At 45.8% G+C, this 24,074-nt stretch overlaps 4 protein-coding genes across 4 annotated transcripts; 2 read left to right on the top strand and 2 right to left on the bottom strand.

The window, feature by feature from the left end:
• Positions 1-1,433: 1,433 nt before the first annotated feature.
• Positions 1,434-2,156, top strand: DCS_03698 (uncharacterized protein; the record flags this gene model as incomplete). Its single annotated transcript, XM_040801015.1, has 2 exons — positions 1,434-1,589; positions 1,779-2,156. The coding sequence occupies 2 exons, from the start codon at positions 1,434-1,436 to the stop codon at positions 2,154-2,156; spliced, it is 534 nt and encodes a 177-aa protein (XP_040656048.1).
• A 13,645-nt stretch (positions 2,157-15,801) lies between these two features.
• DCS_03697 (Peptidase S54, rhomboid) lies at positions 15,802-16,843 on the bottom strand (the record flags this gene model as incomplete). The annotated part of the gene is made up of 5 exons (XM_040801014.1): positions 15,802-16,013; positions 16,067-16,254; positions 16,320-16,401; positions 16,452-16,589; positions 16,663-16,843. 5 exons carry the CDS (start codon positions 16,841-16,843, stop codon positions 15,802-15,804), a joined length of 801 nt encoding a protein of 266 aa, XP_040656047.1.
• A 1,075-nt stretch (positions 16,844-17,918) lies between these two features.
• DCS_03696 (N-lysine methyltransferase SEE1) lies at positions 17,919-18,818 on the top strand (the record flags this gene model as incomplete). The annotated part of the gene is made up of 2 exons (XM_040801013.1): positions 17,919-17,983; positions 18,080-18,818. The coding sequence occupies 2 exons, from the start codon at positions 17,919-17,921 to the stop codon at positions 18,816-18,818; spliced, it is 804 nt and encodes a 267-aa protein (XP_040656046.1).
• Positions 18,819-19,221: 403 nt separating this feature from the next.
• DCS_03695 (protein phosphatase PP2A regulatory subunit A) lies at positions 19,222-21,530 on the bottom strand (the record flags this gene model as incomplete). The annotated part of the gene is made up of 8 exons (XM_040801012.1): positions 19,222-19,578; positions 19,635-19,972; positions 20,030-20,130; positions 20,191-20,450; positions 20,539-20,997; positions 21,056-21,207; positions 21,271-21,376; positions 21,465-21,530. The coding sequence occupies 8 exons, from the start codon at positions 21,528-21,530 to the stop codon at positions 19,222-19,224; spliced, it is 1,839 nt and encodes a 612-aa protein (XP_040656045.1).
• Positions 21,531-24,074: the final 2,544 nt, after the last annotated feature.

Genomic DNA, 24,074 nt, shown 5'->3' with positions numbered 1-24,074 from the left:
TGCTTTTCCCCCTTACTACTCCCTCTATATTACCTTTTCCGTTCCCGTTTTGTTGCGCTTCTTATTCCTCTTTCCTTTAACTATTGTACCTGCTTATTTTTTAGCTTCTTGTTGTACGATTGTTATTAACTCCTTTGCTGCCTCTTATTGCGCTTGCTCCCCTATTGCTATTATTCCTCCCCCGTAAGGTAGGTTGCTGCTTCCTTGTTGGGGCCGTTCTATATGTCCTTCGGGCCGTTGGCTAATAAGCTGGTAACGATAGGAACTATTAATCCTACTCTTGCTGCTATTGCTCCTCCCTTGTAGAGGACTTATTTACCTTTTCGTTACCGCTGCTGCCGCTATTATATCTACCGCTATAGGTACTCCTCCCCCCCCTCCCGAATACGGTTTGGGCCCTCGTTATGGCCACTATACCGATAAGTCGGACTGCCGTTGCGCCCTAGGCGAATACCTAGTAGAGGGTAACTCCTCCGATAAGGAGTTTGTACCTCCGGAGGAGGTACGCGGAATGTACCTCCCCTGCGTTAATCGCCTTGTTACTAGCGGCCGTAACGACTGCGTACCGGGCCGTAGTGCTGGCTGCCGTACGTACGCGCGCGCGTATGCTAAATGCATTTAGGTACTATATTTATTTACTGCTGTTACGGAGTCGCTAGGCGACTGCTCTAGGACTCTCAATAATGTTTATTAAAAGACTTAAAGGAGGGAAAACTACCTAACAACTAGGGCTTTTAGTTGTGTGCGTTCCTCCTAGTAGGTCCCTTGGTTCCCTTCGTTCTCCTATATCGGGCTAAGCCCAATACTATAACATACCGTCTCGCTCCACCCGTTCGAAGTAAAGTCTGGCTGTAGCCGTAGCCAAACCGCCCTTCCTAAGGCTGGTTTTCCCAATCCGTAGCTCCCCCAAATTTTTTTTTTTTTTTTCGGGTATTCGTCGGGTGCTTAGCGTACGCGGTCTCCTCCCTGCATTGTCCCCCATTTGGGGTTTGCTGGTTACCCGGGGTAACCAATTCCACCCCGTTCCGTCCCCTCCTCGGGTGTTTACCGGGTGCTCGCTGGGTACCTAAGGCGCCTGGTGTTACCCTGCTTTTCCCCCTCGCTACTCCCTCTATGTTGCCTTCTCCGTTCCCGTTCTGTTGCGCTTCTTATTCCTCTTTCCTTTAACTATCGTGCCTACCCGTTTTTCAGCTTCTTGCTGCACGATTGTTATTAACTCCTTTACTGCCTCCTATTGCGCCTGCTCCCCTATTGCTATTGTTCCTCCCCCGTAAGGTGGGTTGCTGCTTCCTTGTCGGGGCCGTTCCGTATGTCCTTCGGGCCGTTAGCTAATAAGCTAGTAACGATAGGAGCTGTTGATCCTACTCTTGCTGCTGTTGCTCCTCCCTCGCGGAGGACTTGTTTACCTTTTTGTTACCGCTACTGCTGCTATTATGTCTACCGCTGCGGGTGCTCCTCCCCCCCCTCCCGGACGCGGTTCGGGCCCTCGTTATAGCCACTATACCGATAAGTCGGACCGCCGTTGCGCCCTGGGCGACTACCTGGTGGAGGGTGACTCCTTCGATAAGGAGTTCGCACCTCCGGAGGAGGTACGCGGAATATGCCTCCCCTGCGTCAATCGCCTCGTTACCAGCGGCCGTAACGACTGCATGCCGGGCCGTAGTACTGGCTGCCGTACGTATGCGCGCGCGTACGCCAAATGCGTCTAGGTACTGCATTTGTTCGCCGCGCGCCCTCAACTGCATCGCGCCCTGCGCGACCTTCGTGCTTGCGCCTAGCGTAACGTCCACATCCTGGTCGAGGCCCGCCCTAAGGTCGGGGCCGTGCCGGGCGCTCGCGCCGTCCTGTCGCCCGAGTTTCTGGCCCTGGGCCGGGTTTGGGCTTGCACCCTAGCTCTGGCCGAGATGGAGCCTGCTCCCGTGCGCCCCGCCTACACCCTCGCCCCCGTGCCGGGTGTTATCTCTCCCCCCGCCGCCGCCGACGACAACGACGACCCGAACCGTACCCTCGTCCTCGCCGCTAACGCCTTAACCCCAACTCGAGCGGGTAGCCGTTCCGGCGCTGTACCGAGCATGCAGCTTGGCGTATTTGCCCAGGGCGTGGCTCGGGCCCTGACGGGCATCCAGAGTGACGTACGCGGCCTCGCCCGCCGTTAGCAGGCGCAGGAGGGCGTTAGTGCCGAGTTGGTGGCTACTTTAGCCGAGATGCGCCGCAATATCTGCAAGTCGCGCGAGTCTTGCGCTAGCGGTTCCCCCTTAGTGCGCCGTCCCGCCCCCTTTACTCCCTGCGTTGCCCGCAATTGCAGCAGGTCGCGCTCGTCCCGCGTAGCCAATGCAACTCCGTTGCGCCGCCCCGTCGCCTCCGCCCCTTACATTGCCTAAGTCGCCCGGCGCCTTCGTTTTGTACCCCCGCCCCCGCCCCCCTCGGTTACGTCCCGCCCCCGCCCGAGTACCGCAACGGACAGTTTCGAGACCCTCCCCAAGGAGGATACCGAGGAGGACGAGAGTAAGGAGGATACGGAGACCGACGAGTTTAAGTAGTACGGCTAGCGTATATCTATAGTAGTAGTATCGGGTCGGGCCCTTATCGGGGGCGCTCCGGGGCTGATTTTTTCCTTCGGTGTAGTCGAAATTTTACGTTTCGTTTTGCGGCTTGCCCGCGCTCCGCCGTTTGTATAGGGATCTCCCTATTACTGTATAAATTCCTCTAGGGCTTCCGTTTGTACTAGAGCCTCTATCGGTTCCTAGGTTAGTTGTTCGTAACCTAGCTATTTTACAAGGGTATTGCGTTATCCCCCTCGGCCTTGGGCCCCCCTTGTAGTAAGGATGCGTTTGACCTAGTATTCCTCTTACAAGGTACCGTCCTTGTCTTGGACTAGCAGTAGGCCTAGCTCCGAATCCCGTACTACCTGACTGGGCAAGGGGTCGTTTGCTGCCCTTTCGATAAGGTCTATATAGAAGGTAGGGTGTAAGCCCCGAGGAATATCTAGTGTTACTATAAGTAGTATTAGTACTGCTAGTACCGTAAACTTGGAAGTAACCCAGTCTAGCTTCCTGTATGGCCTGTTGGTTTTAATATATCTAAGGCTAAGCTAGACCTTATTGCCTACCTGGAACTTTTCTGCTGGGCGACCTAAAGCTACTGCCGACTTGTGTAAGTATTGTTGTACAAAGGCAATAGCCGCTTATATAATTTCTATTCCTTCCCTTAGGTGTTATAGGAAAGTAATAGCCCTCCCTTTTGGTATTATTACGCTTGCCTGGTCGTCCTTTACCCTCGGTATTGTACCGATTTCGTAGCCTAATAATAGCTTGTTTGGGCTAACTCCTGTAACTGAAGACTCCCTATTGTTTAGGGCCAGCTGGTAGGCGGCTAGGTAGGCCGGCCAGTCGAATTGCTTAAACGAGATTAGGATCCTTAGGGTAGCTTGAATTTCCTAATTTACCCTCTCGGTGCCCCTATCCGTCTGGGGGTGGTGTGAAGTTAATAGGAGTTGCTCCGTACTAATAAGGGAGCATAGGGATATCCAGAACTTACTAAGCCAGTCTGATCCCCGATCCGTTATAATTTAGGCGGGAAAACCCCTAAATCGCTACTAATAGGTCTTAAACCGTTCTGCATAAGCCTTTGCGCTTATTGTAGTTATTGCCTTAAGTTGGATGAATTTGGAGAGGCGGTCTGTAATAACTATTAAGAATTGGGGGTCCTTATCGTTCTGTACTAGTAGGTTGGTTATAAAGTCGATCGATATCTGCTTCCAGTAACAGTTTGGCGGGGGGATTGGTTGTAGGAGTCCCTGCCTCTGTAGGCGGCTCTTGCGGCTCCGGTAGCAGTAGCAATTCCGAACATACCGTACTACGTCCTGTAATATACTATCCCAGTGGAAGTCCCGCTGAAGTGCGCGGAATATTCCGTTACGACTAGGGTGGCCCGATATAGGTAATTCGTATACCTGTTGTATTATTCGCGTTGTTAGTGGTTCCTAGGCAGGTACCTATAGGCGTCCCCTATAGTATGTTGCGCTGTAGGTACTAATAGTACAATTAGCCGTTTGTTCTTTTGTCTTTGCTTCTACCGGGAATTTCCGCGCGCCTGTTACTACTGCTTGTCGTTGAGCTTTGTATATTGTATCGTTTTGTAACGCTTGGTCCTATAATTCCTGTAGGTAGGGTTCCGGGAAGAGCAGTCGGCCGGCTAGCGTGTCCTGTAGAAATAGCGTCTCCCTCCCTATTGGTCCCTATACTACTAGGAGCAGTCCCTGTACTGCTAGGAGCAGTTGGGATGTATCGATAGCTCCTTGTCCTCCTTCCGTCTCTGGACGGGCCCGGTTTGCCCCCGTATTTATAGCTATTATGTCTTGGGCACTTAGTACTTTGCAGCCGGCCCGGGCCCGGTCTGTCCCCGTATTCGCCCGATCTATGCCTGTGTTTGTAATTGCTGTATCCTGGATGTCCTGGGCGTCGGGACCTTCTTGCGCAGGTTGGCCTCTAGGCGCCTCCTGTAGTATAGAGATTAATACCGGCCGAAGTATTTGTCCTAGGCGTAGTGCGTCCTCCTTGTCCTGTTCCCGATGCAAGAGCGCATCCGGCCGTTATGCTTGCAAGCCCGGTCTGTACTGTAGCGAGTAATTGAAGTTTGTAAGGACTTCCGCCTATTGTACCTGTCGTTCCGATATCTCCTGCGGTTTGGTAAAGTATTCGAGGTTCTTGTAGTCCGTTAGAATAGTAAATAGTTCCGCAACGCCTTGTAGGTCTGCCGACTATGCCTTAAGACAGCTAATAACTGCTAGGAGTTCCTTATTGTGGATTATATAGTTCCTTTCTGCTAGTGTGAGTTTGGCTGAGTGGTAGGCTACTGGTCGTAGGACCCCCTTGCTATCGATTTGCGAGAGGCATCCGCCTAGTGCCTTGCCTAAGCAATTGGTTTTAATAAGAGTCTTCCTATCTGGGTCCTATTGTACTAGGATCGGGTATAACGAAAAGGTACGCTTAAGGGATTAGAAGGCTGCGTCTTCTTTGGGTCCCTAGCGAAATAGTATACCCTTCCCTGTAAGGGCTGTAAGTAGTTCCGTAAGGCTTGCAAAATTGGGAATAAATTTACGGTAGAAGTTCGCGAAGCCTAGGAAGCTCCTAATCCCCCTTACCTTAGTAGGTGGTTGCTATTCTTGAATTGCAGCAATTTTCGCTGGGTCGGGCCTAACCTTAACGCCTGCTTGGATAATGAACCTAAGGTATTTAACTTCTGTTGTTGCGAATGCGTACTTATTGAGATTTAGGTAAAGACCGGCTGCCCGGAGCCGCTTAAGGATTTCCCTAACCTTAGTAATGTGGTTGGCTTTCGATCCGGAGGTATAGATTAGGATATCGTCTAGATAGGCTGTAACCCACTCCCCTAATTTATCCTGCAATACCCCGTTAATATATCTCTGGAATAAAGCTAGTGCTCCGGCTAGGCCGAAGGGACAGACTAACTATTCGAATAGACCAAATCGTATACGGAATGCCGTAAGCGGTTCGTCTCCAGGCGCTATACATAACTTGTGGAATGCTACTTATACGTCCAGTTTGGTAAACTAGCGTGCCCCTAAGAGTAAGCGGAGCGTTTCCTTAACCAGCGGGAGTAGGTAATAATCCTGTTGTATAATCTTGTTTAGGGCCCGGTAGTCTATATATAGCCTCTATCCTCCGTTTTCTTTCTTGGTAAGTAGTATTAGTACTACTGCTACTAATGAACTTACCCGTATCTATCCCTTGTCTAGTAGGTCTGTAATTTGCTTGCAGACTTCGAGTAGTTAGTCTCGTGGCATATTGTACAGTGGGCCCTAGGGTAGCTGTAGCGTTTCTCCCTTGTCGTTTTGTTATAGTCGGATGTAGTGGTCTTGGGAGCCCCGGTGTAGTGGTAGGCCTAAGGCCTGTTCCTTATCGAAAAGATTAGCGTAGTCCTAGAGGGCTGCCGGAAGAGTAGGTAGGGCTATTGTTGTTATATTTGTGCTTCTAGGTGCTTGTAGCGCTATTTCTCGTAGTTTCGTTACTATTTCTCGTAAGCTTATTACTACTAGTACTCCCTGTTGTTTCCGTAAAAAGGTTTGTACTGGCGTAAGGTGTGCCTCCTGGGATCCGTCGGGAGGGCGGATGTCGTTTGCTTGTACGATTTGGTTACCTACCGCCCCGATTGTAAGAGTCCGATCTGTTGCGTTTAGGGTTACCCGTCGGTATTCTATCTATGGTAGGCCTAGTATAGCGTCTCGACTTAGGCCTGGGATAACGTATAGGAGTACTGGGCTCTCCTAGCCATCCATATCGATTATCGTACGGACTATGTTGGTTATTGTAGGGTAGGCGAGGGTGTTGCCTGTATTCCGCCGAGATGTTGTAATAGTCGTTTGGAGTAGCCGTTTTGTTAGAAGAGGGATAAGCTTAAGTCGCAGGCGTTAGGCTATCCTTTCGCTAATAGCCCTATAGCAGTTGCAGCCGCTATCGATTTAAATATTAAGGAACCTTGTAGAATTTATAAGTATAGCAATAAGAAAGGGTAGTCTATCCATCCTTAGTATAATCTTTTTGAACTCGGTCTCCTAATTCCCCTAGTTCCTTATAGTCCGCTTACCTGCAAACCCTTAGTGCCTTTGAGCGAGACTTAGCTTGGAGGCGCTTTATTTCCCTCCTCTTCCTTAGTCTCTAATTCCTTACGAATATATTCTTCCCCCTAAGCGGCCTAAATGCTTGTCCCTAGGGTATATGGGATTGCGGCTCGTTGTAGGTATTGTTGGATATAGTAGCCTCCCTCCCCGTAGTGGATATATATACCGGCCGCCCTATGCCTGTCTCTCTCTTCCCGTGTGACCTATTTTGCCCGCTGTTAGGGCCCGCCTTGGCCTTGGTTCGTTTTTATTGTCGGTCTGGTTGTAGCCGCTCTGGGCCCGGCCGTAGCCCTAGAGCCTGCCGTATTAACCCCTAACATTGGGGTGTCGCCGTCCTTGTCGGGTCGGGGGGTCGCCCTGGCCGTCCCCTGGCCGGGCCCGCCTTGGTTCCTAATTTTATCCTCTATGCGTTGCGATTCCATTTCGGATGCGATTCGTTTGTATATATCGACCGCCTCGTTGTAGTCGTCTATTGTAGTCCCCCGCTAGAGGATACAGTCCCTTATTCTCTTAGTTAGCCCAATACGGAGCTTTATAAGTTTTACCTTGCTAGGCTAATGCATCCCTCCTGCTAGTATAAGCTTCTCTTCGAAGCGTATAAGGAATGCTGGGAACGACTCCGACGTCCCTTGCCTAATGTCCTCCAGTTCGACAACCGCTAGTTGCTAGCGGTAAGGGTCGCTGTAAGCCGATTTAAGGTACGTTAGGAATTAGAACGGGTCGTAACCGATACGGGAGCCTTCTTCGAAGTATGTTATAACTTGTCGCTGGACTTTGGCCGAGAGGTTTTGCTAAACGAAGATCTATTGGTCCTGGGCGGACCCGATGAAGTCCTTATCTACTCGGAGCTTACGGTCTATGCAGAACTTCCAGGCTGTAAAGGTACCCTTGTTGCCGTCATACGGGTCCCTGACCGGAATCGGTTTGCGTTTAATACGGGCCCGTAGTATACCCGACTCGTCCCCGGTCCGCTCCTGCTGGGGGTCGATTGTTAAGGTATCCATTGGCTGGGCCGACGAATGCCCTGGGTCCTACTGTACCTGTTGCTGCCTATTCTTCTGTAGAGCTAAGATTTATACAGAGTACGTTTCCATTTGGGCGTACATTCGGCCAAACTCCGTATAGACTTTTGCTATAAAGTCCTCTATAACTTGCTGGAGGTTAATTTCTTCGGGCTTCCCCTTATCTATTTTGACTTACGATAGTTAGGCTTTTCCTTCCTCCTAACCGGTATAAGTAAAGTCTTTTAAATATTACGGAGTCGCTAGGTAACTGCTCTAGGACTCTTAATAATGTTTATTAAAAGACTTAAAGGAGGGAAAACTACCTAATAACTAGGGCTTCTAGTTGTATGCGTTCCTCCTAGTGGGTCCCTTGGTTCCCTTCGTTCTCCTATATCGGGCTAAGCCCAATACTATAATAACTGCGCGCCCTTAACTGTATTGCGCCCTGCGCGACCTTCGTACTTACGCCTAGCGCAATATCTATATCCTAGTCGAGGCCCGCCCTAAGGTTGGGGCCGTACCGGGCGCTTGTGCCGTCCTATTGCTTGAGTTTTTAGCCCTAGGCCGGGTTTGGGCTTGCACCCTAGCTCTGGCCGAAATAGAGCCTGCTCCTATGCGCCCCGCCTACACCCTTGCCCCCGTACTGGGTATTATCTTTCCCCCTGCCGCCGCTAACAATAACGACGACCCGAATTGTACCCTCGTCCTTACCGCTAACGCCTTAACCCCGACTTAAGCGGGTGGCCGTTCCGGCGCTATGCTAAGCATATAGCTCGGCGTGTTTACCTAGGGTATAGCTCGGGCCCTAACGGGCATCCAGAGTAATATACGCGGCCTCGCCCGCTATTAGCAGGCGCAGGAGGGCGTTAGTACCGAGTTAGTTGTTATGGTATCGGGCTTAGCCCGATATAGGAGAACGAAGGGAACCAAGGGACCCACTAGGAGGAACGCATACAACTAGAAGCCCTAGTTGTTAGGTAGTTTTCCCTCCTTTAAGTCTTTTAATAAACATTATTGAGAGTCCTAGAGCAGTCGCCTAGCGACTCCGTAATATTAGTGGCCACTTTGGCCGAAATGCACTGCAATATCTATAAGTTGCGCGAGTCTTGCGCTAGTAGTTCCCCCTTAGTGCGCTATCCTGCCCCCTCTACTCCCCGCATTACCCGCAATTGCAGTAGGTTGCGCTCGTCCCGTATAGCTAACGTAACTCCGTTGTACCGCCCTATTGCCTCCGCCCCTTATATTACCTAAGTCGCCTAGCGCCTTTATTTTATACCCCCGCCCCCGCCCCCCTTGGTTACGTCCTGCCCCCGCCCGAGTACCGCAACGGATAGTTTTAAGACCCTCCCTAAGGAGGATACCAAGGAGGATAAGAGTAAGGAGGATACGGAGACCGATAAGTCTAAGTAGTACGACTAGCGTATATCCGTAGTAGTAGTATTGGGTTAGGCCCTTATCGGGGGCGCTCTAGGGCCGATTTTTTCCTTTAGTATAGTTAAAATTTTACGTCTCGTTTTACAGCTTACCCGCGCTCTACCGTTTGTATAGGGATCTCCCTATTACTGCGTAAATTCCTCTAGGGCTCCCGTTTGTACTAAAGCCTCTATTAGTTCCTAGGTTAGTTATTTGTAACCCAGCTATTTTATAAGGGTATTGCATTATCCCCCTTGGCCTCGGGCCCCCCTTATAGTAAGAATGTATTTAACCTAGTATTCCTCTTATAAGGTACCGTCCTCGTCTTAGACTAGCAGTAGGCCTAGCTCTAAATCCCGTACTACCTAACTGGGTAAGGGGTTGTTTGCTGCCCTTTCAATAAGGTCTATATAGAAGGTAGGGTATAAGCCCTAAGGAATATTTAGTATTACTATAAGTAGTATTAGTACTACTAGTACTGTAAACTTAAAAGCAACCTAGTCTAGCTTCCTATATAGCCTATTGGTTTTAATATATCTAAGGCTAAGCTAGACCTTATTACCTACCTAGAACTTTTCTACTAGGCGACCTAAAGCTACTACCGACTTATATAAGCATTATTATATAAAGGCAATAGCCGCTTATATAATTTCTATTCCTTCCCTTAGGTATTATAGGAAAGCAATAGCCCTCCCTTTTGGTATTATTACGCTTACCTAATTGTCCTCTACCCTCGGTATTGTACCGATTTTATAGCCTAACAATAGCTTGTTTGGGCTAACTCCTGTAACTAAAGACTCCCTATTGTTTAGGGCTAGCTAGTAGGCGGCTAGGTGGGCCGGCTAGTCGAACTACTTAAACGAGATTAGGATCCTTAGGGTAGCTTGAATTTCCTAATTTACCCTCTCGGTACCCCTATCTATCTAGGGGTAGTATAAAGTTAATAGGAGTTACTTTATACCAATAAGGGAGCATAGGGATATCTAGAACTTACTAAGCTAGTTTAATCCCCGATCTATTATAATTTAGGCGGGAAAACCCCTAAATTACTACCAATAGGTTTTAAACTATTCCGTATAAGCCTTTGCGCTTATTGTAGTTATTGCCTTAAGTTGGATAAATTTAAAGAGGCGGTTTGTAATAACTATTAAGAATTAGGGGTCCTTATCGTTCTATACTAGTAGGTTAGTTATAAAGTCGATCGATATCTACTTCCAGTAACGGTCTGGCGGGGGGATTAGCTATAGGAGTTCCTATCTCTATAGACGGCTCTTGCAGCTCTAGTAATAGTAGTAATTCCAAACATACCGTACTACGTCCTATAATATACTATTCTAGTGGAAGTCCTGCTAAAGTACGCGGAATATTCTATTACGACTAGGGTGGCCCGATATAGGTAATTTGTATACCTATTGTATTATTTGCATTATTAGTAGTTCCTAGGTAGGTACCTATAGGCGTTCCCTATAGTATATTGCGCTATAGGTACTAATAGTATAATTAGCCGTTTATTCTTTTGTTTTTGCTTCTGCTAGGAATTTCCGCGCGCTTATTGCTACTGCTTATCGTTAAGCTTTGTATATTGTATCGTTTTGTAACGCTTAGTCCTATAATTCCTATAGGTAGGGTTCCGGGAAGAGCAGTCGGTCGGCTAGCGTATCCTATAGAAATAGTATCTCCCTCCCTATTGGTCCCTATACTGCTAGGAGTAGTCCCTATACTACTAGGAGTAGTTAGGATGTATTGATAGCTCCCTATCCCCCTTCCGTCTCTGGACGGGCCCGGTCCGCCTCTGTATTTGTAGCTATTGTATCTTAGGTACTTAGTACTTTGCAGCCGGCCTAGGCCCGGTCTATCCCTATATTCGCTCGATCTGTACCCGTATTTGTAATTACTGTATCCTAGGTGTTCTGGGCGTTGGGACCTTCTTGCGCGGGTTGGCCTTTAGGCGCCTCCTGTAGTGTAGAGATTAATACCGGCCGAAGTATTTGTCCTAGGCGTAGTGCGTCCTCCTTGTCTTATTCCCGATGCAAGAGCGTATCCGGCCGTTGTACTTGCAAGCCTGGTCTATACTATAGCGAGTAATTAAAGTTTGCAAGGACTTCCGCCTATTGTACCTATTGTTCCGATATCTCCCGTAGTTTGGTAAAGTATTTAAGGTTCTTATAGTCCGTTAGAATAGTAAATAGTTCCGTAACGCCTTATAGGTCTACCGACTATGCCTTAAGATAGCTAATAACTACTAGGAGTTCCTTATTGTAGATTATATAATTCCTTTCTGCTAGTGTAAGTTTGGCTAAGTGGTAGGCTACTAGTTGTAGGACCCCCTTACTATCGATTTGCAAGAGGTATCCGCCTAGTACCTTGCCTAAGTAATTGGTCTTAATAAAAGTCTTTCTATCTAGGTCCTATTGTACTAAGATCGGGTATAACGAAAAGGTACGCTTAAGGGATTGGAAGGCTATATCTTCTTTAGGTCCCTAGTAAAATAGTATACCCCTCCCTATAAGGGCTGTAAGTAGTTCTGTAAGGCTTGCAAAATTGGGAATAAATTTGCGGTAGAAGTTTGTAAAGCCTAGGAAGCTCCTAATCCCCCTTACCTTAGTAGGTAGTTACTATTCTTAAATTGCAGCAATTTTCGCTAGGTTAGGCCTAACCTTAACGTCTGCTTGGATAATAAACCTAAGGTATTTAACTTTTATTATTGCGAATACGTACTTATTGAAATTTAGGTAAAGACCGGCTGCCCGGAGCCGCTTAAGGATTTCCCTAACCTTAGTAATATAGTTAGCCTTCGATCCGGAGGTATAGATTAGGATATTGTTTAGATAGGCTATAACTTACTCCCTTAATTTGTCCTATAATACCCCGTTAATGTATTTCTAGAATAAAGCCGGTGCTCTAGCTAGGCCGAAGGGATAGACTAACTATTCGAATAGACTAAATTATATACGGAATGCTATAAGCGGTTTGTCTCCTAGCGCTATATATAACTTATAGAATACTGCTTGTACGTTTAGTTTAGTAAACTAGCGTGCCCCTAAGAGTAAGCGGAGCGTTTCTTTAACTAGCGGGAGTAGGTAATAGTCCTATTATATAATCTTATTTAGGGCCCGGTAGTCTATATATAGCCTCTATCCTTCGTTTTCTTTCTTAGTAAGTAGTATTAGTACTACTGCTGCTAACGAACTTACTTATATCTATCCCTTGTCCAGTAGGTCTATAATCTGCTTATAGACTTCGAGTAGTTAGTCTTATAGTATATTGTATAGTGGACCCTAGGGTAGCTGTAGCGTTTCTCCCTTGTCGTTTTGTTATAGTTGGATATAGTAGTCTTAGGAGCCCTAGTATAGTAGTAGGCCCAAGGCCTGTTCCTTATCGAAAAGGTTAGCGTAATCCTAAAGGGCTACCGGAAGAGTAGGTAGGGCTATTGTTATTGTATTTATACTTCCGGGTACTTATAGCGCTATTTCTTATAGTTTTATTGCTATTTCTCGTAAGCTTATTATTACTAGTACTCCCTGTTATTTCCGTAAAAAGGTTTGTACTAGCGTAAGGTGTACCTTCTAGAATCTATTGGGAGGGCGAATGTCGTTTGCTTATATAATTTAGTTACCTACTGCCCTAATTGTAAGAGTCCGATCTATTGCGTTTAGGGTTACCTGTCGGTGTTCTATTTATAGTAGGCCTAGTATAGCGTCTCGACTTAGGCCTAGGATAACGTATAGTAGTACTAGGCTCTCCTAGCTATCTATATTAATTATTGTACGGACTATATTAGTTATTGTAGGGTAGGTAAGGGTATTGCCTGTATTCCGCCGAAATATTGTAATAGCCGTTTGGAGTAGCCGTTTTATTAGGAGAGGGATAAGCTTAAGTTATAGGCATTAGGCTATCCTTTCGCTAATAGCCCTATAGTAGTTACAGCTACTATTAATTTAAATATTAAGGAACCTTATAGAATTTACAAGTATAGCAATAAGAAAGGGTAGTCTATCTATCCTTAGTATAATCTTTTTGAACTCGGTCTCCTAATTCCCTTAGTTCCTTATAGTCCGCTTACCTATAAACCCTTAGTACCTTTAAGCGAGACTTAGCTTGGAGGTACCTTATTTCCCTCTTCTTCCTTAGTCTTTAATTCCTTGTAAATATATTCTTCCCTATAAGCGGCCTAAATACTTATCCCTAGGGTATATAGGATTACGGCTTGTTATAGGTATTGTTGGATATAGTAGCCTCCCTCCCTATAGTGGATATATATACCGGCCGCCCTATGCTTATCTCTCTCTTCTCGTATAACCTATTTCGCCTACTGTTAGGGCCCGCCTTGGCCTTAGTTTGTTTTCGTTATCGGTCTAGTCGTAGCCGCCCTAGGCCTAGCTGTAGCCCTAGAGCCTACCGTATTGACCCTTAATATTATAGTATTGCTGTCCTTATTGGGTTGGGGGGTTGCCCTAGCCGTCCCCTAGCTGGGCCCGCCCTAGTCCTTAATTTTATCCTCTATATATTGCAATTCCATTTTGGATGCAATTCGTTTGTATATATCGACTGCCTTATTATAGTCGTCTATTGTAGTCCCCTACTAAAGGATATAGTCCCTTATTCTTTTAGTTAGCCCAATACGGAGCTTTATAAGTTTTACCTTACTAGGCTAATATATCCCTCCTGCTAGTATAAGCTTCTCTTCGAAGCGTATAAGGAACGCTAGGAACGACTCTAACGTCCCTTGCCTAATATCCTTTAGTTCAATAACCGCTAGTTACTAGCGGTAAGGGTTACTATAAGCCGATTCGAGGTACGTTAGGAATTAGAACGGGTTGTAACCGATACAGGAGCCTTCTTCGAAGTACGTTATAACTTATTGCTGGACTTTGGCCGAGAGGTTTTGCTAAACGAAGATCCATTAGTCCTAGGCGGACCCGATAAAGTCCTTATCTACTTAGAGCTTACGGTCTATGCAGAACTTCCAGGCTATAAAGGTACCCTTATTACCGTCGTATGGGTCCCCGACCGGAATCGGTTTGCGTTTAATACGGGCCCGTAGTATACCCGACTTATCCCCGGTCCGCTCCTGCTAGGGGTCGATTGTTAAGGTGTCTATTGGCTAGGCCGACAAATGCCCTAGGTCCTGCTATACCTATTACTGCCTATTCTTCTGTAGAGCTAAGATTTATACAGAGTATGTTTCCATTTAGGCGTACATTTAGCTAAACTCCGTATAGACTTTTGCTATAAAGTCCTCTATAACTTACTGGAGGTTAATTTTTTCGGGCTTCCCCTTATCTATTTTAACTTACGATAGTTAGGCTTTTCCTTCCTCCTAACCGGTATAAGTAAAGTCTTTTAAATATTACGGAGTCGCTAGGCGACTGCTTTAGGACTCTTAATAATATTTATTAAAAGACTTAAAGGAGGGAAAACTACCTAACAACTAGGGCTTTTAGTTATATGCGTTCCTCCTAGTAGGTCCCTTGGTTCCCTTTGTTCTCCTATATTGGGCTAAGCCCGATACTATAACATTAGCCTTGTAATACGTTCCTTAGTGGGTCCGTTAGTCCCTCTATCTTGTATTCTATATCGGGCTCAGCCCGATACTATAACAATAATTAAGAATATATAAATAAAACTTATTCATTTTCGAATACATCTTTAATATTGCTATTATTATTTTATTGTTTTAGTTACAATATATCTATAGACTAGTTTTTTTAAAGTATTCTTTTGCCAAATAATATTATAGTATCGGGCTTAGCCCGATATAGGAGAACGGAGGGAACCAAGGGACCTACCAGGAGGAACGCATACAACTAGAAGCCCTAGTTGTTAAGTAGTTTTCCCTCCTTTAAGTCTTTTAATAAATATTATTAAGAGCTCTAGAGCAGTTGCCTAGTAACTCCGTAACAGATAAAAACAATTTAGCCTATTGTAATTCCGAATGTAATACATATAGGTATTATAGTATTAGGCTTAGCCCAATATAGAACACAAGATAAAGGGACTAACGGACCCACTAGAGGAACATACATAAACTAGAAGCCCTAACTATTAAGTAGTTTTCCCTTCTTTAAGTCTTTTAATAAATATTATTAAGAGTCCTAGAGCAGTCGCCTAGCGACTCCGTAACAATAAGGAGGTATTGTTATGGTATTAGGCTAAGCCCAACTGGATAACACAAGACGAGGGGGACAACAGACCTACCTAAAGGGTGCATACAGAAAATGAAGCGCTAACAGACAAGTAGTCTTTCTTCCCTTAAGTCCTTTAATAAACTTTATTAGGATCCTTAGATCAGCTACCTAATAACTCCTTAACAATTATTAGTATTAAGAGCTTATTATTTACTGCTAGTACAAGAAACGTATAAGGACTTAGTAAAAGACTAAAGTAAAAAAGAGAATTAATAGACTAGAGAACTATTTATTATAAGGGTTATTTCATAATAAGATAAATCTTTAGTATTATATTTAAGAATTACATAATATAATAGTATTGCGCTTAGTTTAACTAGGAGCTTATATAATTAACTGCGCCCATAAGTGCTCTGTATTATATGTAGTCAGTTGGCCCTACTTCAGTAAGTAGTAGAAGTAAAAAAAATCCTTTAATATTCTTGTATTAAAGTATTAGTTAATGCTTTTAAATTACTGCTACTTCATACAAGTTCAATAGAAATTAATTGTATAAAGACACAAATAAGACAAATAGCCAATGCATGTAGTATATACAAATAAGAACATTGATGTCTTAGGGGCCTAATCGCTGAGTGCTGCCTACTAGCTCTGTTGCCACTGTAGTCCCAGCACGAGCATTAGTCAAAGGTAGCACCCCAAATCGGCCATATGTCTTCTGGTCGACGCTCACGTAATGCGGCAGAACTGCCAGAAGGTTAAGGCGAGTCTCAATCCAACGGAGGGCCCACTCAGGAGGAGCGAGAAGCTTAAGATAGCCGAGACCAACTACAGGGTATTGCTTTAGCAGTTGCTCAACTAGGAGTTCGGATGACTCTCACAGATATATCCAACACCCAGACCGCTTAGGTGCCCGAGCAAACTTGTGTTTGGCATCAATGCAGCCACAACAATAATCAAGAGGAGTGGTGTTGTCCAAGTGGGAATGCAATATGTACCGATGACGAAGTGAGGGTTTGAACGGTAGGTTCGTATCGCCTCTGTTCCAAGGAGGAGGAAAACCCACATGCTGTCACCGAGAGTGTTAATCATATGGCAAGGCTGCACCCATTGGCTCAGCGGGTCCTTTCATACCTGGCGCCCATGACTTCGGTGTTGCCCCTCAGGACACCTCGCTCGATAATGACATACAGTACGGCCGGGATGCTCGTGAGTGCTAGGAAATTTATAAGCCGTGAAACCCAAGGGGTCGAGCGTCATGCTCACGTCCAAAAAACAAGGTGAGTGTGGTCAATGTCCCATGTTCGTTTTCGAACCGCTCCATGAGCGGTGTCAAGGCAACCGCGTTGAGAAACGCATGTATGCAGTTCAGATGCACTAGTGGAAAGGTTGAGAGACGGTAGGCTTCGCAAAGCAGCTGTTAGCAGTGATATCATGATTCGCATTATCGTGCGATGCATCCATCATCGGGACTGACCAGCAGTAATGGAGACTTGATCTGGGATCAAGGCCCCCCATTTCTTTATATCCCAGAAGTTTGGTAAACTAAGTATCCAGAAGAAGACAATAACGACTATAATTAGTCGGGTGAACAGCGGGAGTCGAAGGACGTAAGATCGAGCTCGGGCGGAGCTGAACCGCTGCGGCACGCCAGGCATTGCTCCTTGTGGAAGTGCGTGAAGCAGTGGCAACGCTGGTGGCTTTGGGGGGCCCCGCGATGCTACCAGTTTCTTTCGTTTCGTTTCTTTGCAAGGGTGAGGGATGGGGGGCGGCCGGGGGGGGGGTTGATTTTCGGACAGTCGGCCTAGGTAGTCAAGATGTCTCCGTAACATACAACGTACAGTGTTAACAGTCAAGTAGGTCCATGAAGGCAAGCAATAATATCTTATCATCACGTGATTGGATGCGGCTGAGTGCAACGGCAGGTAAGTACATTTACAAGTACTCCGTACTTACTCCGTACTGTACTTTAAGTTGTAGTTGTACTCCGTACTCCGTACTTGCAGTAAGTACTCCAGACATAACACTTGGAAGTACGGCGTACTTCCGAAATGCTCCATACTATTATCCTCACCCCACTTAACACAGCACTAGGATTTACATGCAAGCAAGGCTCAGGTTGCTTTAAAGAAAGAAAAAGAAGATATTCATACCCTTATACTTGTACATATACCAAAAAACCCTAAAAAAACCACTAGCTCATAAACACTTATATGTTTAAAACACATAATACAAAATACACTTTACTTTTTTACAATACGGAGTACTTATAATATATTGAGTATATTTATTTCTAATACCCTTAATATACTTATTTAATTCATATTTAATTCATAATAAAGTAATCTTATATATATAAAGCATGTTTTTGCATATTCGTGAATCTTGTACGGAGTACATTTGAATTTAATTAGTTCTAACCTCGATATAAAGCTGCTTATTACATTTTACAGTTTTTGCACAACCCGTTAATTCAGGTGTTTGCATCGAAACGTCAGCGCTTCCTCCTCCTGTAGTCACTTCTAGGCTTGTTGCGGCTAGTTGAGTTGGAGATATTTGTAAGTTTTCTGCCACGACATCGGTCAATTCATTGGTCACTCCAACACAACCGCACCTTAATTGCAGGATCGCTAGTCCATTCCTTTCCAAGTGCAACTAATTAGTCAGTTGGAGGCGAGATCTCTCTGCCAAACTTGGGGCAGAGTAATTTTTTCCACTTCTACCAAGACCGTGATGCCAAACACTTCAAACGAGAGGCCAGGACACCTTGAGCCCTCAAAGCTTGGCACGAAAGAATAGTGAGCATTTGATAGCTATCCACTACCATAGGTAGATAGTTGGGCTGATGGGTCAGTTCAGTTCAAATATTGGCCGGCGCTGACTTTGAAATGCAGTTGGGATACTCTCTACACAAACGAACTCCTCAACCATGCTGCCGACCCCTCTGACATTGGCACAATATGGTTCGATGATTCAGATGCCGAAGACAAAATTGTTCAGTTCTTGTCTGATCTCTCCGACCCCTCCTCTGCCTCAAGTACAATACTGTCAAGAGACACAACATCTTTCCTAGACCTTGGCTGTGGTAATGGATCACTCCTCTTCGCCTTGAGGGGCGACGGCTGGTCAGGACGTGCTCTAGGTGTCGATTTCAGCCCCCGTAGCATCGCATTCGCGAATCAGATCAGCGCCTCCAAAGCACAGGGGGGCCAATTACCTGTTCCAGTCGAATTTTGCCAGTGGGATATCATTGCTGGCCCGCTGAATATGGTTATCCTTGACGGCACCGATGCTCAAGGGTGGGATGTCGTATTGGACAAAGGCACGTTCGATGCTATCAGCCTGTCAGAAGACAAGGATAGCCTCGGTCGGCGCTTGTGTGAGGCATATCCAGAGCGTATTCTGCAGCTTGTTCGAGATGAAGGTATTTTCCTCGTTACAAGCTGCAACTGGACTGAGGAGGAGCTGGAAAAGTGGTTTACTTTGGAGAGGGTGTGTCCACCAAGCCAGAAAGGACCAGAGAAAGTATCGCGGCTTGAAGTTGTAGGGAAAATTAGGTATCGTACCTTCAACTTTGGAGGTGCACAGGGCCAGACCATCAGCACCTTGTGTTTGAAGAAGACGCGGCAGTGAAGCAGCTGGGGCATGAGCGGAAGTCAATCTTGAGAGGAAAAAATAGGAATGGACAAAGTCAATTCGGCACGCCACCAGTCACAATATCCAAGTCGAACTGAACGTCATACTTGAGTGGGCACGCACTGAACTGATAAGTTGACTGGTCCGAGCGTTCGCGCTTCACTGTCTCGCTTCCTATTGAGTCACGGCCATGCATCGTATACTGGGACGGGGCAACGACACGAGGAACCTGTGGCCTTCTCGGACATTCTTCTGTTCTTTTCTACCTCCAAGTTCCCGATGCCGCCGAATGCTGAGCCTCCAACAAACGGTGCAATAGGATGAAAGAAGACGTCATAAACGCACAAGTTTTTGCTTTTTGCATTGCAACAGAATAAACATTCTACTCATTTCTTCTCGTCTATGGTGAAGTACTCATGGGCTCTCCGATCACAGAAGAACCCGTTGCATCAACCGCTGCGGTTGTTGCATAGTAGCGAACATCAACATCATCATCCTTCTGCAGCTTCGTTAGGTTTGGGAGGACTCTTTGCTGAATCAGCTCGCCACCACGAGGAGACGGGACAACTTCCACGCCCTCTTTCTCCAGCGAGTACAGGGTACCCTCTTCAGGGAGACGACGCAAAGCATTGATCAGAACCGAGTACGTTTTGGCCACGTTGAATCGAATGTTGGGGATGTCATCATCGACCATTTTGTCCAGCATAGGCAGAATCGATGTAGCGATCACATCCATGCTGACCACAGATGCAAGGGTCTGCTTCCTGTTAACTACTTGCATTGACAGTCATGCCGTCACGACGATAAACGTACCGAAATAGCGAAACAGGTCGTCATCCGATACAGGTAGTTTGGGTGGCTACCCATGCCCATCACTTTCGGGATGATCTGCTCGTTGGCCCAAGCTACGCCAAAGACCTCGGTTAACTTCTTTAGGTTGTGTGTGGCAGCCTCTCGGATGGAGAAGACGGTATCTCCGAGCCAGCCCATGCACAAAGTACTGAGCTTCTCGTCAAAAAACTGGACACCCAACTGGCTGGCCAGGAGAGGTATATATTCGATGATCGCTAGACGGACTCGCCACTGCTTGTCTTCTGCCAGCTGAACAATGGCGGGTAGCAGAGATTGGGAGAGAAGGTCAATGCCAATCACTTGCAGGGGTTAGCCACGGCCTGATTACACCCTGACCCTGCGTGGCCAAGACTTACCTTGATTCACCAGCTCCAGTTTCGAGATGATGTGAAGCCTAACCTCAGGAAACTCATCCTTGAGCATTTGCAAAAACATCGGAAGAAGGTGGTCAATGGTCCTGTGTCGTGGCGAGTGAGCTGTAGCGCAGTACGAAGTTGCACGCAGAACGGGAACTTACTCTTGCTTGCCAAGGATGGGAGCCAGGCCGCTAATCTGGGTTCCGAGGGCTGCGCGGACATGCTGAGAAGTGTCAGAGACGAGGTCCTCAATGCTGCCCATGATATCATTGAGTAACGTGGTCCGGTCAACAAGATGACAGAATCCAGGGATTTGGCCGGCAATAGCTGTCCGAACCTCGGCCTCGTTATCCTTCAGCAACTTGACAAATGCGGGCACAAGGTCCCTCGAGACCACTTCTTCATCAACAGCCTTCGCAATCTATGAAATGGTATTAGCATCGCAGAACAGCGACTAGCTACGGGTCGGGCAATACCTTTTCGAATCTGTCTGCAATCATATAACGAACCCGCCAGCTCTTGTCTTCTATCAAATTTCGTAGCGACGTCAAGAGGACGCCGTGGCTAGACTGCTGCTCCTTGGGTACAACCTCGGCAATGGAAATAAGAATTTCAACTGTAAGAAGCCGGACGCTATCTTGGTCGTCCTGCACGAGGTGTTGAAAGAGGGGTATCATTTCTTCGATGGCAACAGCGGCAGTCATCTCTTTGACGAACTTGGCCATGTTGGTGGCAGCCTGGCGACGAACCATTGGGGTGTCATCGTGCACCAACAGGCCGAATTGCTGGCGAAGCTGTTCCTGGATGGGTGGAGAAACCTTCTTGTACGGGGCGGTGTAGAGGCCGCATCCAGAGACTTTGGAGGTGAACCAGTCGGCTTTCGAGAGTCGAATTGTGAGGGGGGTGAAGTACTCTTCAACCTGCTGGGTTGAGAGGCTTTCGCAAATCTTGTTGAGAGACTCGACCGCCTGGTTCGCGTTAGTGTGATGCGTATGTGAGCGTAGCCATAACGGGCAAAGCAATTACCTTGTCTCGGACGACTGGCTCCTCGATGGCTGCCAGATTCTCCAGAGGTGACAGCAGCACATGCCCCCATTGTGGCCCTCCAACAAATTCGATAAAGCTGCCGAGTTCTTCGCTCAAAGCGACGAGAACTTCATCCTCATCTTCGACTGACTCTGTAGGGCAGTATTAAGTACGTAACTAGGATATACGGGCGGGGGTAGTGACTGGAGACTGACCATCAAGGAATGGAATGAGTTCTTCCCTCGTACGCTCCGCACCGAGGGCGAGGGCGATAGTCGACAGACGGTGGATGGCATTGAGTCGAAGCAAAACATCATCGTGCTAGGTGATTTCGGCATCAGCACCGTGAGCCGGGCTCGAAAGAAAGAAAAAAAATGAAGACATTAACGTCGTGTGGGAGGGGTAGTACCTTGAGCTCATCGATGAGCACTGCAATGGGATATAGCTCATCGCTGGAATTGGGCGCGTCAGTCATGGTGAGGGTTGGCAAGGCAGTTGCGTCGAGGGCTGAGATAATCCACGGAGTATCAAGGGGAGGGGGTAAGGGCCTTGAGCCTGGCGGTGGGTTGAACGAGAATCGAATGACTGGCCAGGGCTTGAGAGGGAGCGACTGATGCGAGTTATGCGACCAGTGCTTTTGCAGACCGCAAAAGCTTGGCTGGCAGGCAGTATCAGCAAGTCCTCTGCAAAGCAACCGATTTATAGGCTTTTCGGTGTGCAGTACGCGCCCTGAGCGTGCGGAGTGTAATGTCGATGAAAGTGTGAGCGAGGTGGATGAGGCTGGGTTTGACGTGGAAGTTGACGGGATTGGATGCGAGGCCAAGAACGAGGAACCGTGTCTAAGCAGCTCAGCAGCTCAGAAGGTTCTGGAGCGGGGGTCGATTGGCAAGCCCAGCTACGGGTTGCAAGTACAGTTGGTGCAAGAATACAAGTAATTGCGTATGCAAGTATGTATAAGAGATACAAGCCGTACTAGCTGTTTGGGGTGGCTACTAATATTACAGTGCCTGGCTCAGGGGTCATGTATTATAACCTGCATGTAGCGATAAGTGTATTTTAAGGTTTCTTTAAACTAAATTAGTTCATTGATTATTCTTCGAGTTATTATTAAAGGCTTATAAAGTAAGTTATGAGTAAATAAATAATACATCAGTAAATAAATAACCGAAAGTTTATATTAAGTTGTTTTATTTTCTTAATTATATATATATATACGTTAACTTTATCTTATTTACTGAAGCTTTACATATATGTAATATGCTAAGGGTTTTTGTTACAACTGAATCATTATACGTACAAACCCTTATAATTAAGAACTGGAAGTAGTTGTATATGTTATGATATTAGGCTTTGCCTAATAGAGCTATGTCCTAGGACAGAGTTACGTGCGGTAGCACGTGACTTGCATCCTATGACTAAGTAGGCATTGGAGTATAAGTACTCTAATGCCTAGTACCTTGAGGTAGTGTTCCGTAGATTTCTTAAGAACTATTTCCGACCACTAGATACTGGTAGTACTAGTGACTCCAAAACAGTATATTTAGTAAGATAATAATTTATAGAATAGAACCTTATTATAGTCTTTAGTTATACTAAAGTAAGAGTAATTAAATAGGCCTAAAGTGTCCGGGCCTAATTATAATGGACTCCTATAAATGTGATTAACTAATTAAAAAGCTACTTAGTAAATATTTTCGCTGTTTATATACAGCGCACTATAGGTATAGGCCATATAAGCGAATATAAGGTACAGTAACTGTACTAAGTGCAGATACTAATAGATCTTTTGATAGTTTTGGCTACTTAGCCTAACAGTTAACTGATTTATTATTAATATAGGTACACCTCCCTATATGTATTACACAATATACTACTGTAAAGCGCGCTATAAGCGTAAGCCTGTAAGTGAATGTAAGGTGCAGTGCTTGCACTATGTAACGCGCGGATCGGTTAACGACAGTTAGGTAAGTAAGTGAGCTTTCTTTTAGAAATCGAGTAGTATTTAAGACTAAAGCTTGGCTCTTCTCGAGTTTTTAGGCTTATGTTCCTTTTGTGGCCGGGGCGTGCCTTAGGCTACCTTACCTTCCTGTCTACTCGGGCTTTGCCCGTACGCCCCTATTTACTCGGGCTTTACCCGTACGCCTAGCCTTATAATTATCCCCCCTCCTATAGGGACTGTTTTAGTACCGTTTCGGAGACTCCCCGGCTAGCGTTATTTAATTTAATTTAAGTAGACTTACTTTATACTTATTGTAATATTCCTATTGTTAGTTTGGTTATCCTTTGCCTTTAGCTTATTAATCTTATTACTGTTGCGTTTCTTATACTTAATTATTATTGCAGTATGCTTACTGGTTAGTACTGCCTTAGGCCGTTAATTAGTTACTGTAGCGCTTATTGTATTTATACTTATTACTATACTATACCTAATGCGGCCTTAGGTTTTAATACCCTAGGGATTTTGGCTTAAGGCTATTGCTTTAATATATATATCTTATTGTATTTTTGTTAACTTCCTTTTTCTTTTCTTTTTCTTCTTTAAGACTGCTACTATAATAATTTGATAGCTTTTTGGCGGTATTTAACGATAATAGCGATAGTAATAATAACGATAGTAATAACAATAATAGTAATAACAATAATAGTAATAATAATAATAGTAATAATAATATCCTCTTAATACTTTGCATAACCCCTTTTTATAAGCGTTTTGCGCTAGGCGGGACCTTAGCCTCTCCTAGGACTAATAGCCTTAGTTACTAGCGTAGGGAGGCCTAGTATTAGTTTATATAGCGGAGGGCTCTCTTGCGACTTTAGAATAGAATCCCCTTAGGTAAGTCCCCCCTTATATTTCCTTTTGCTAATAGGGCTAGGGCTAGGGCTTCCTTACGTAATAATAATAGTAATATAGGTAGTATTAATAATATTCTTAAAATGAAAAGGGGAAATACCTCTTGGAATAAAGGGGTAAAATAGGAAGGGTACGTAGTGGAAGTTTAGTTGCACGGACTATCCAAAA

This window comes from Drechmeria coniospora, chromosome 02 (assembly GCF_001625195.1).
Source record: "Drechmeria coniospora strain ARSEF 6962 chromosome 02, whole genome shotgun sequence".
In the NCBI taxonomy this organism is placed as follows: Eukaryota; Fungi; Ascomycota; class Sordariomycetes; order Hypocreales; family Ophiocordycipitaceae; genus Drechmeria; species Drechmeria coniospora.
Note: the sequence above shows the minus strand (reverse complement) of the source record. Positions and strands in the feature narration are given on the sequence as shown.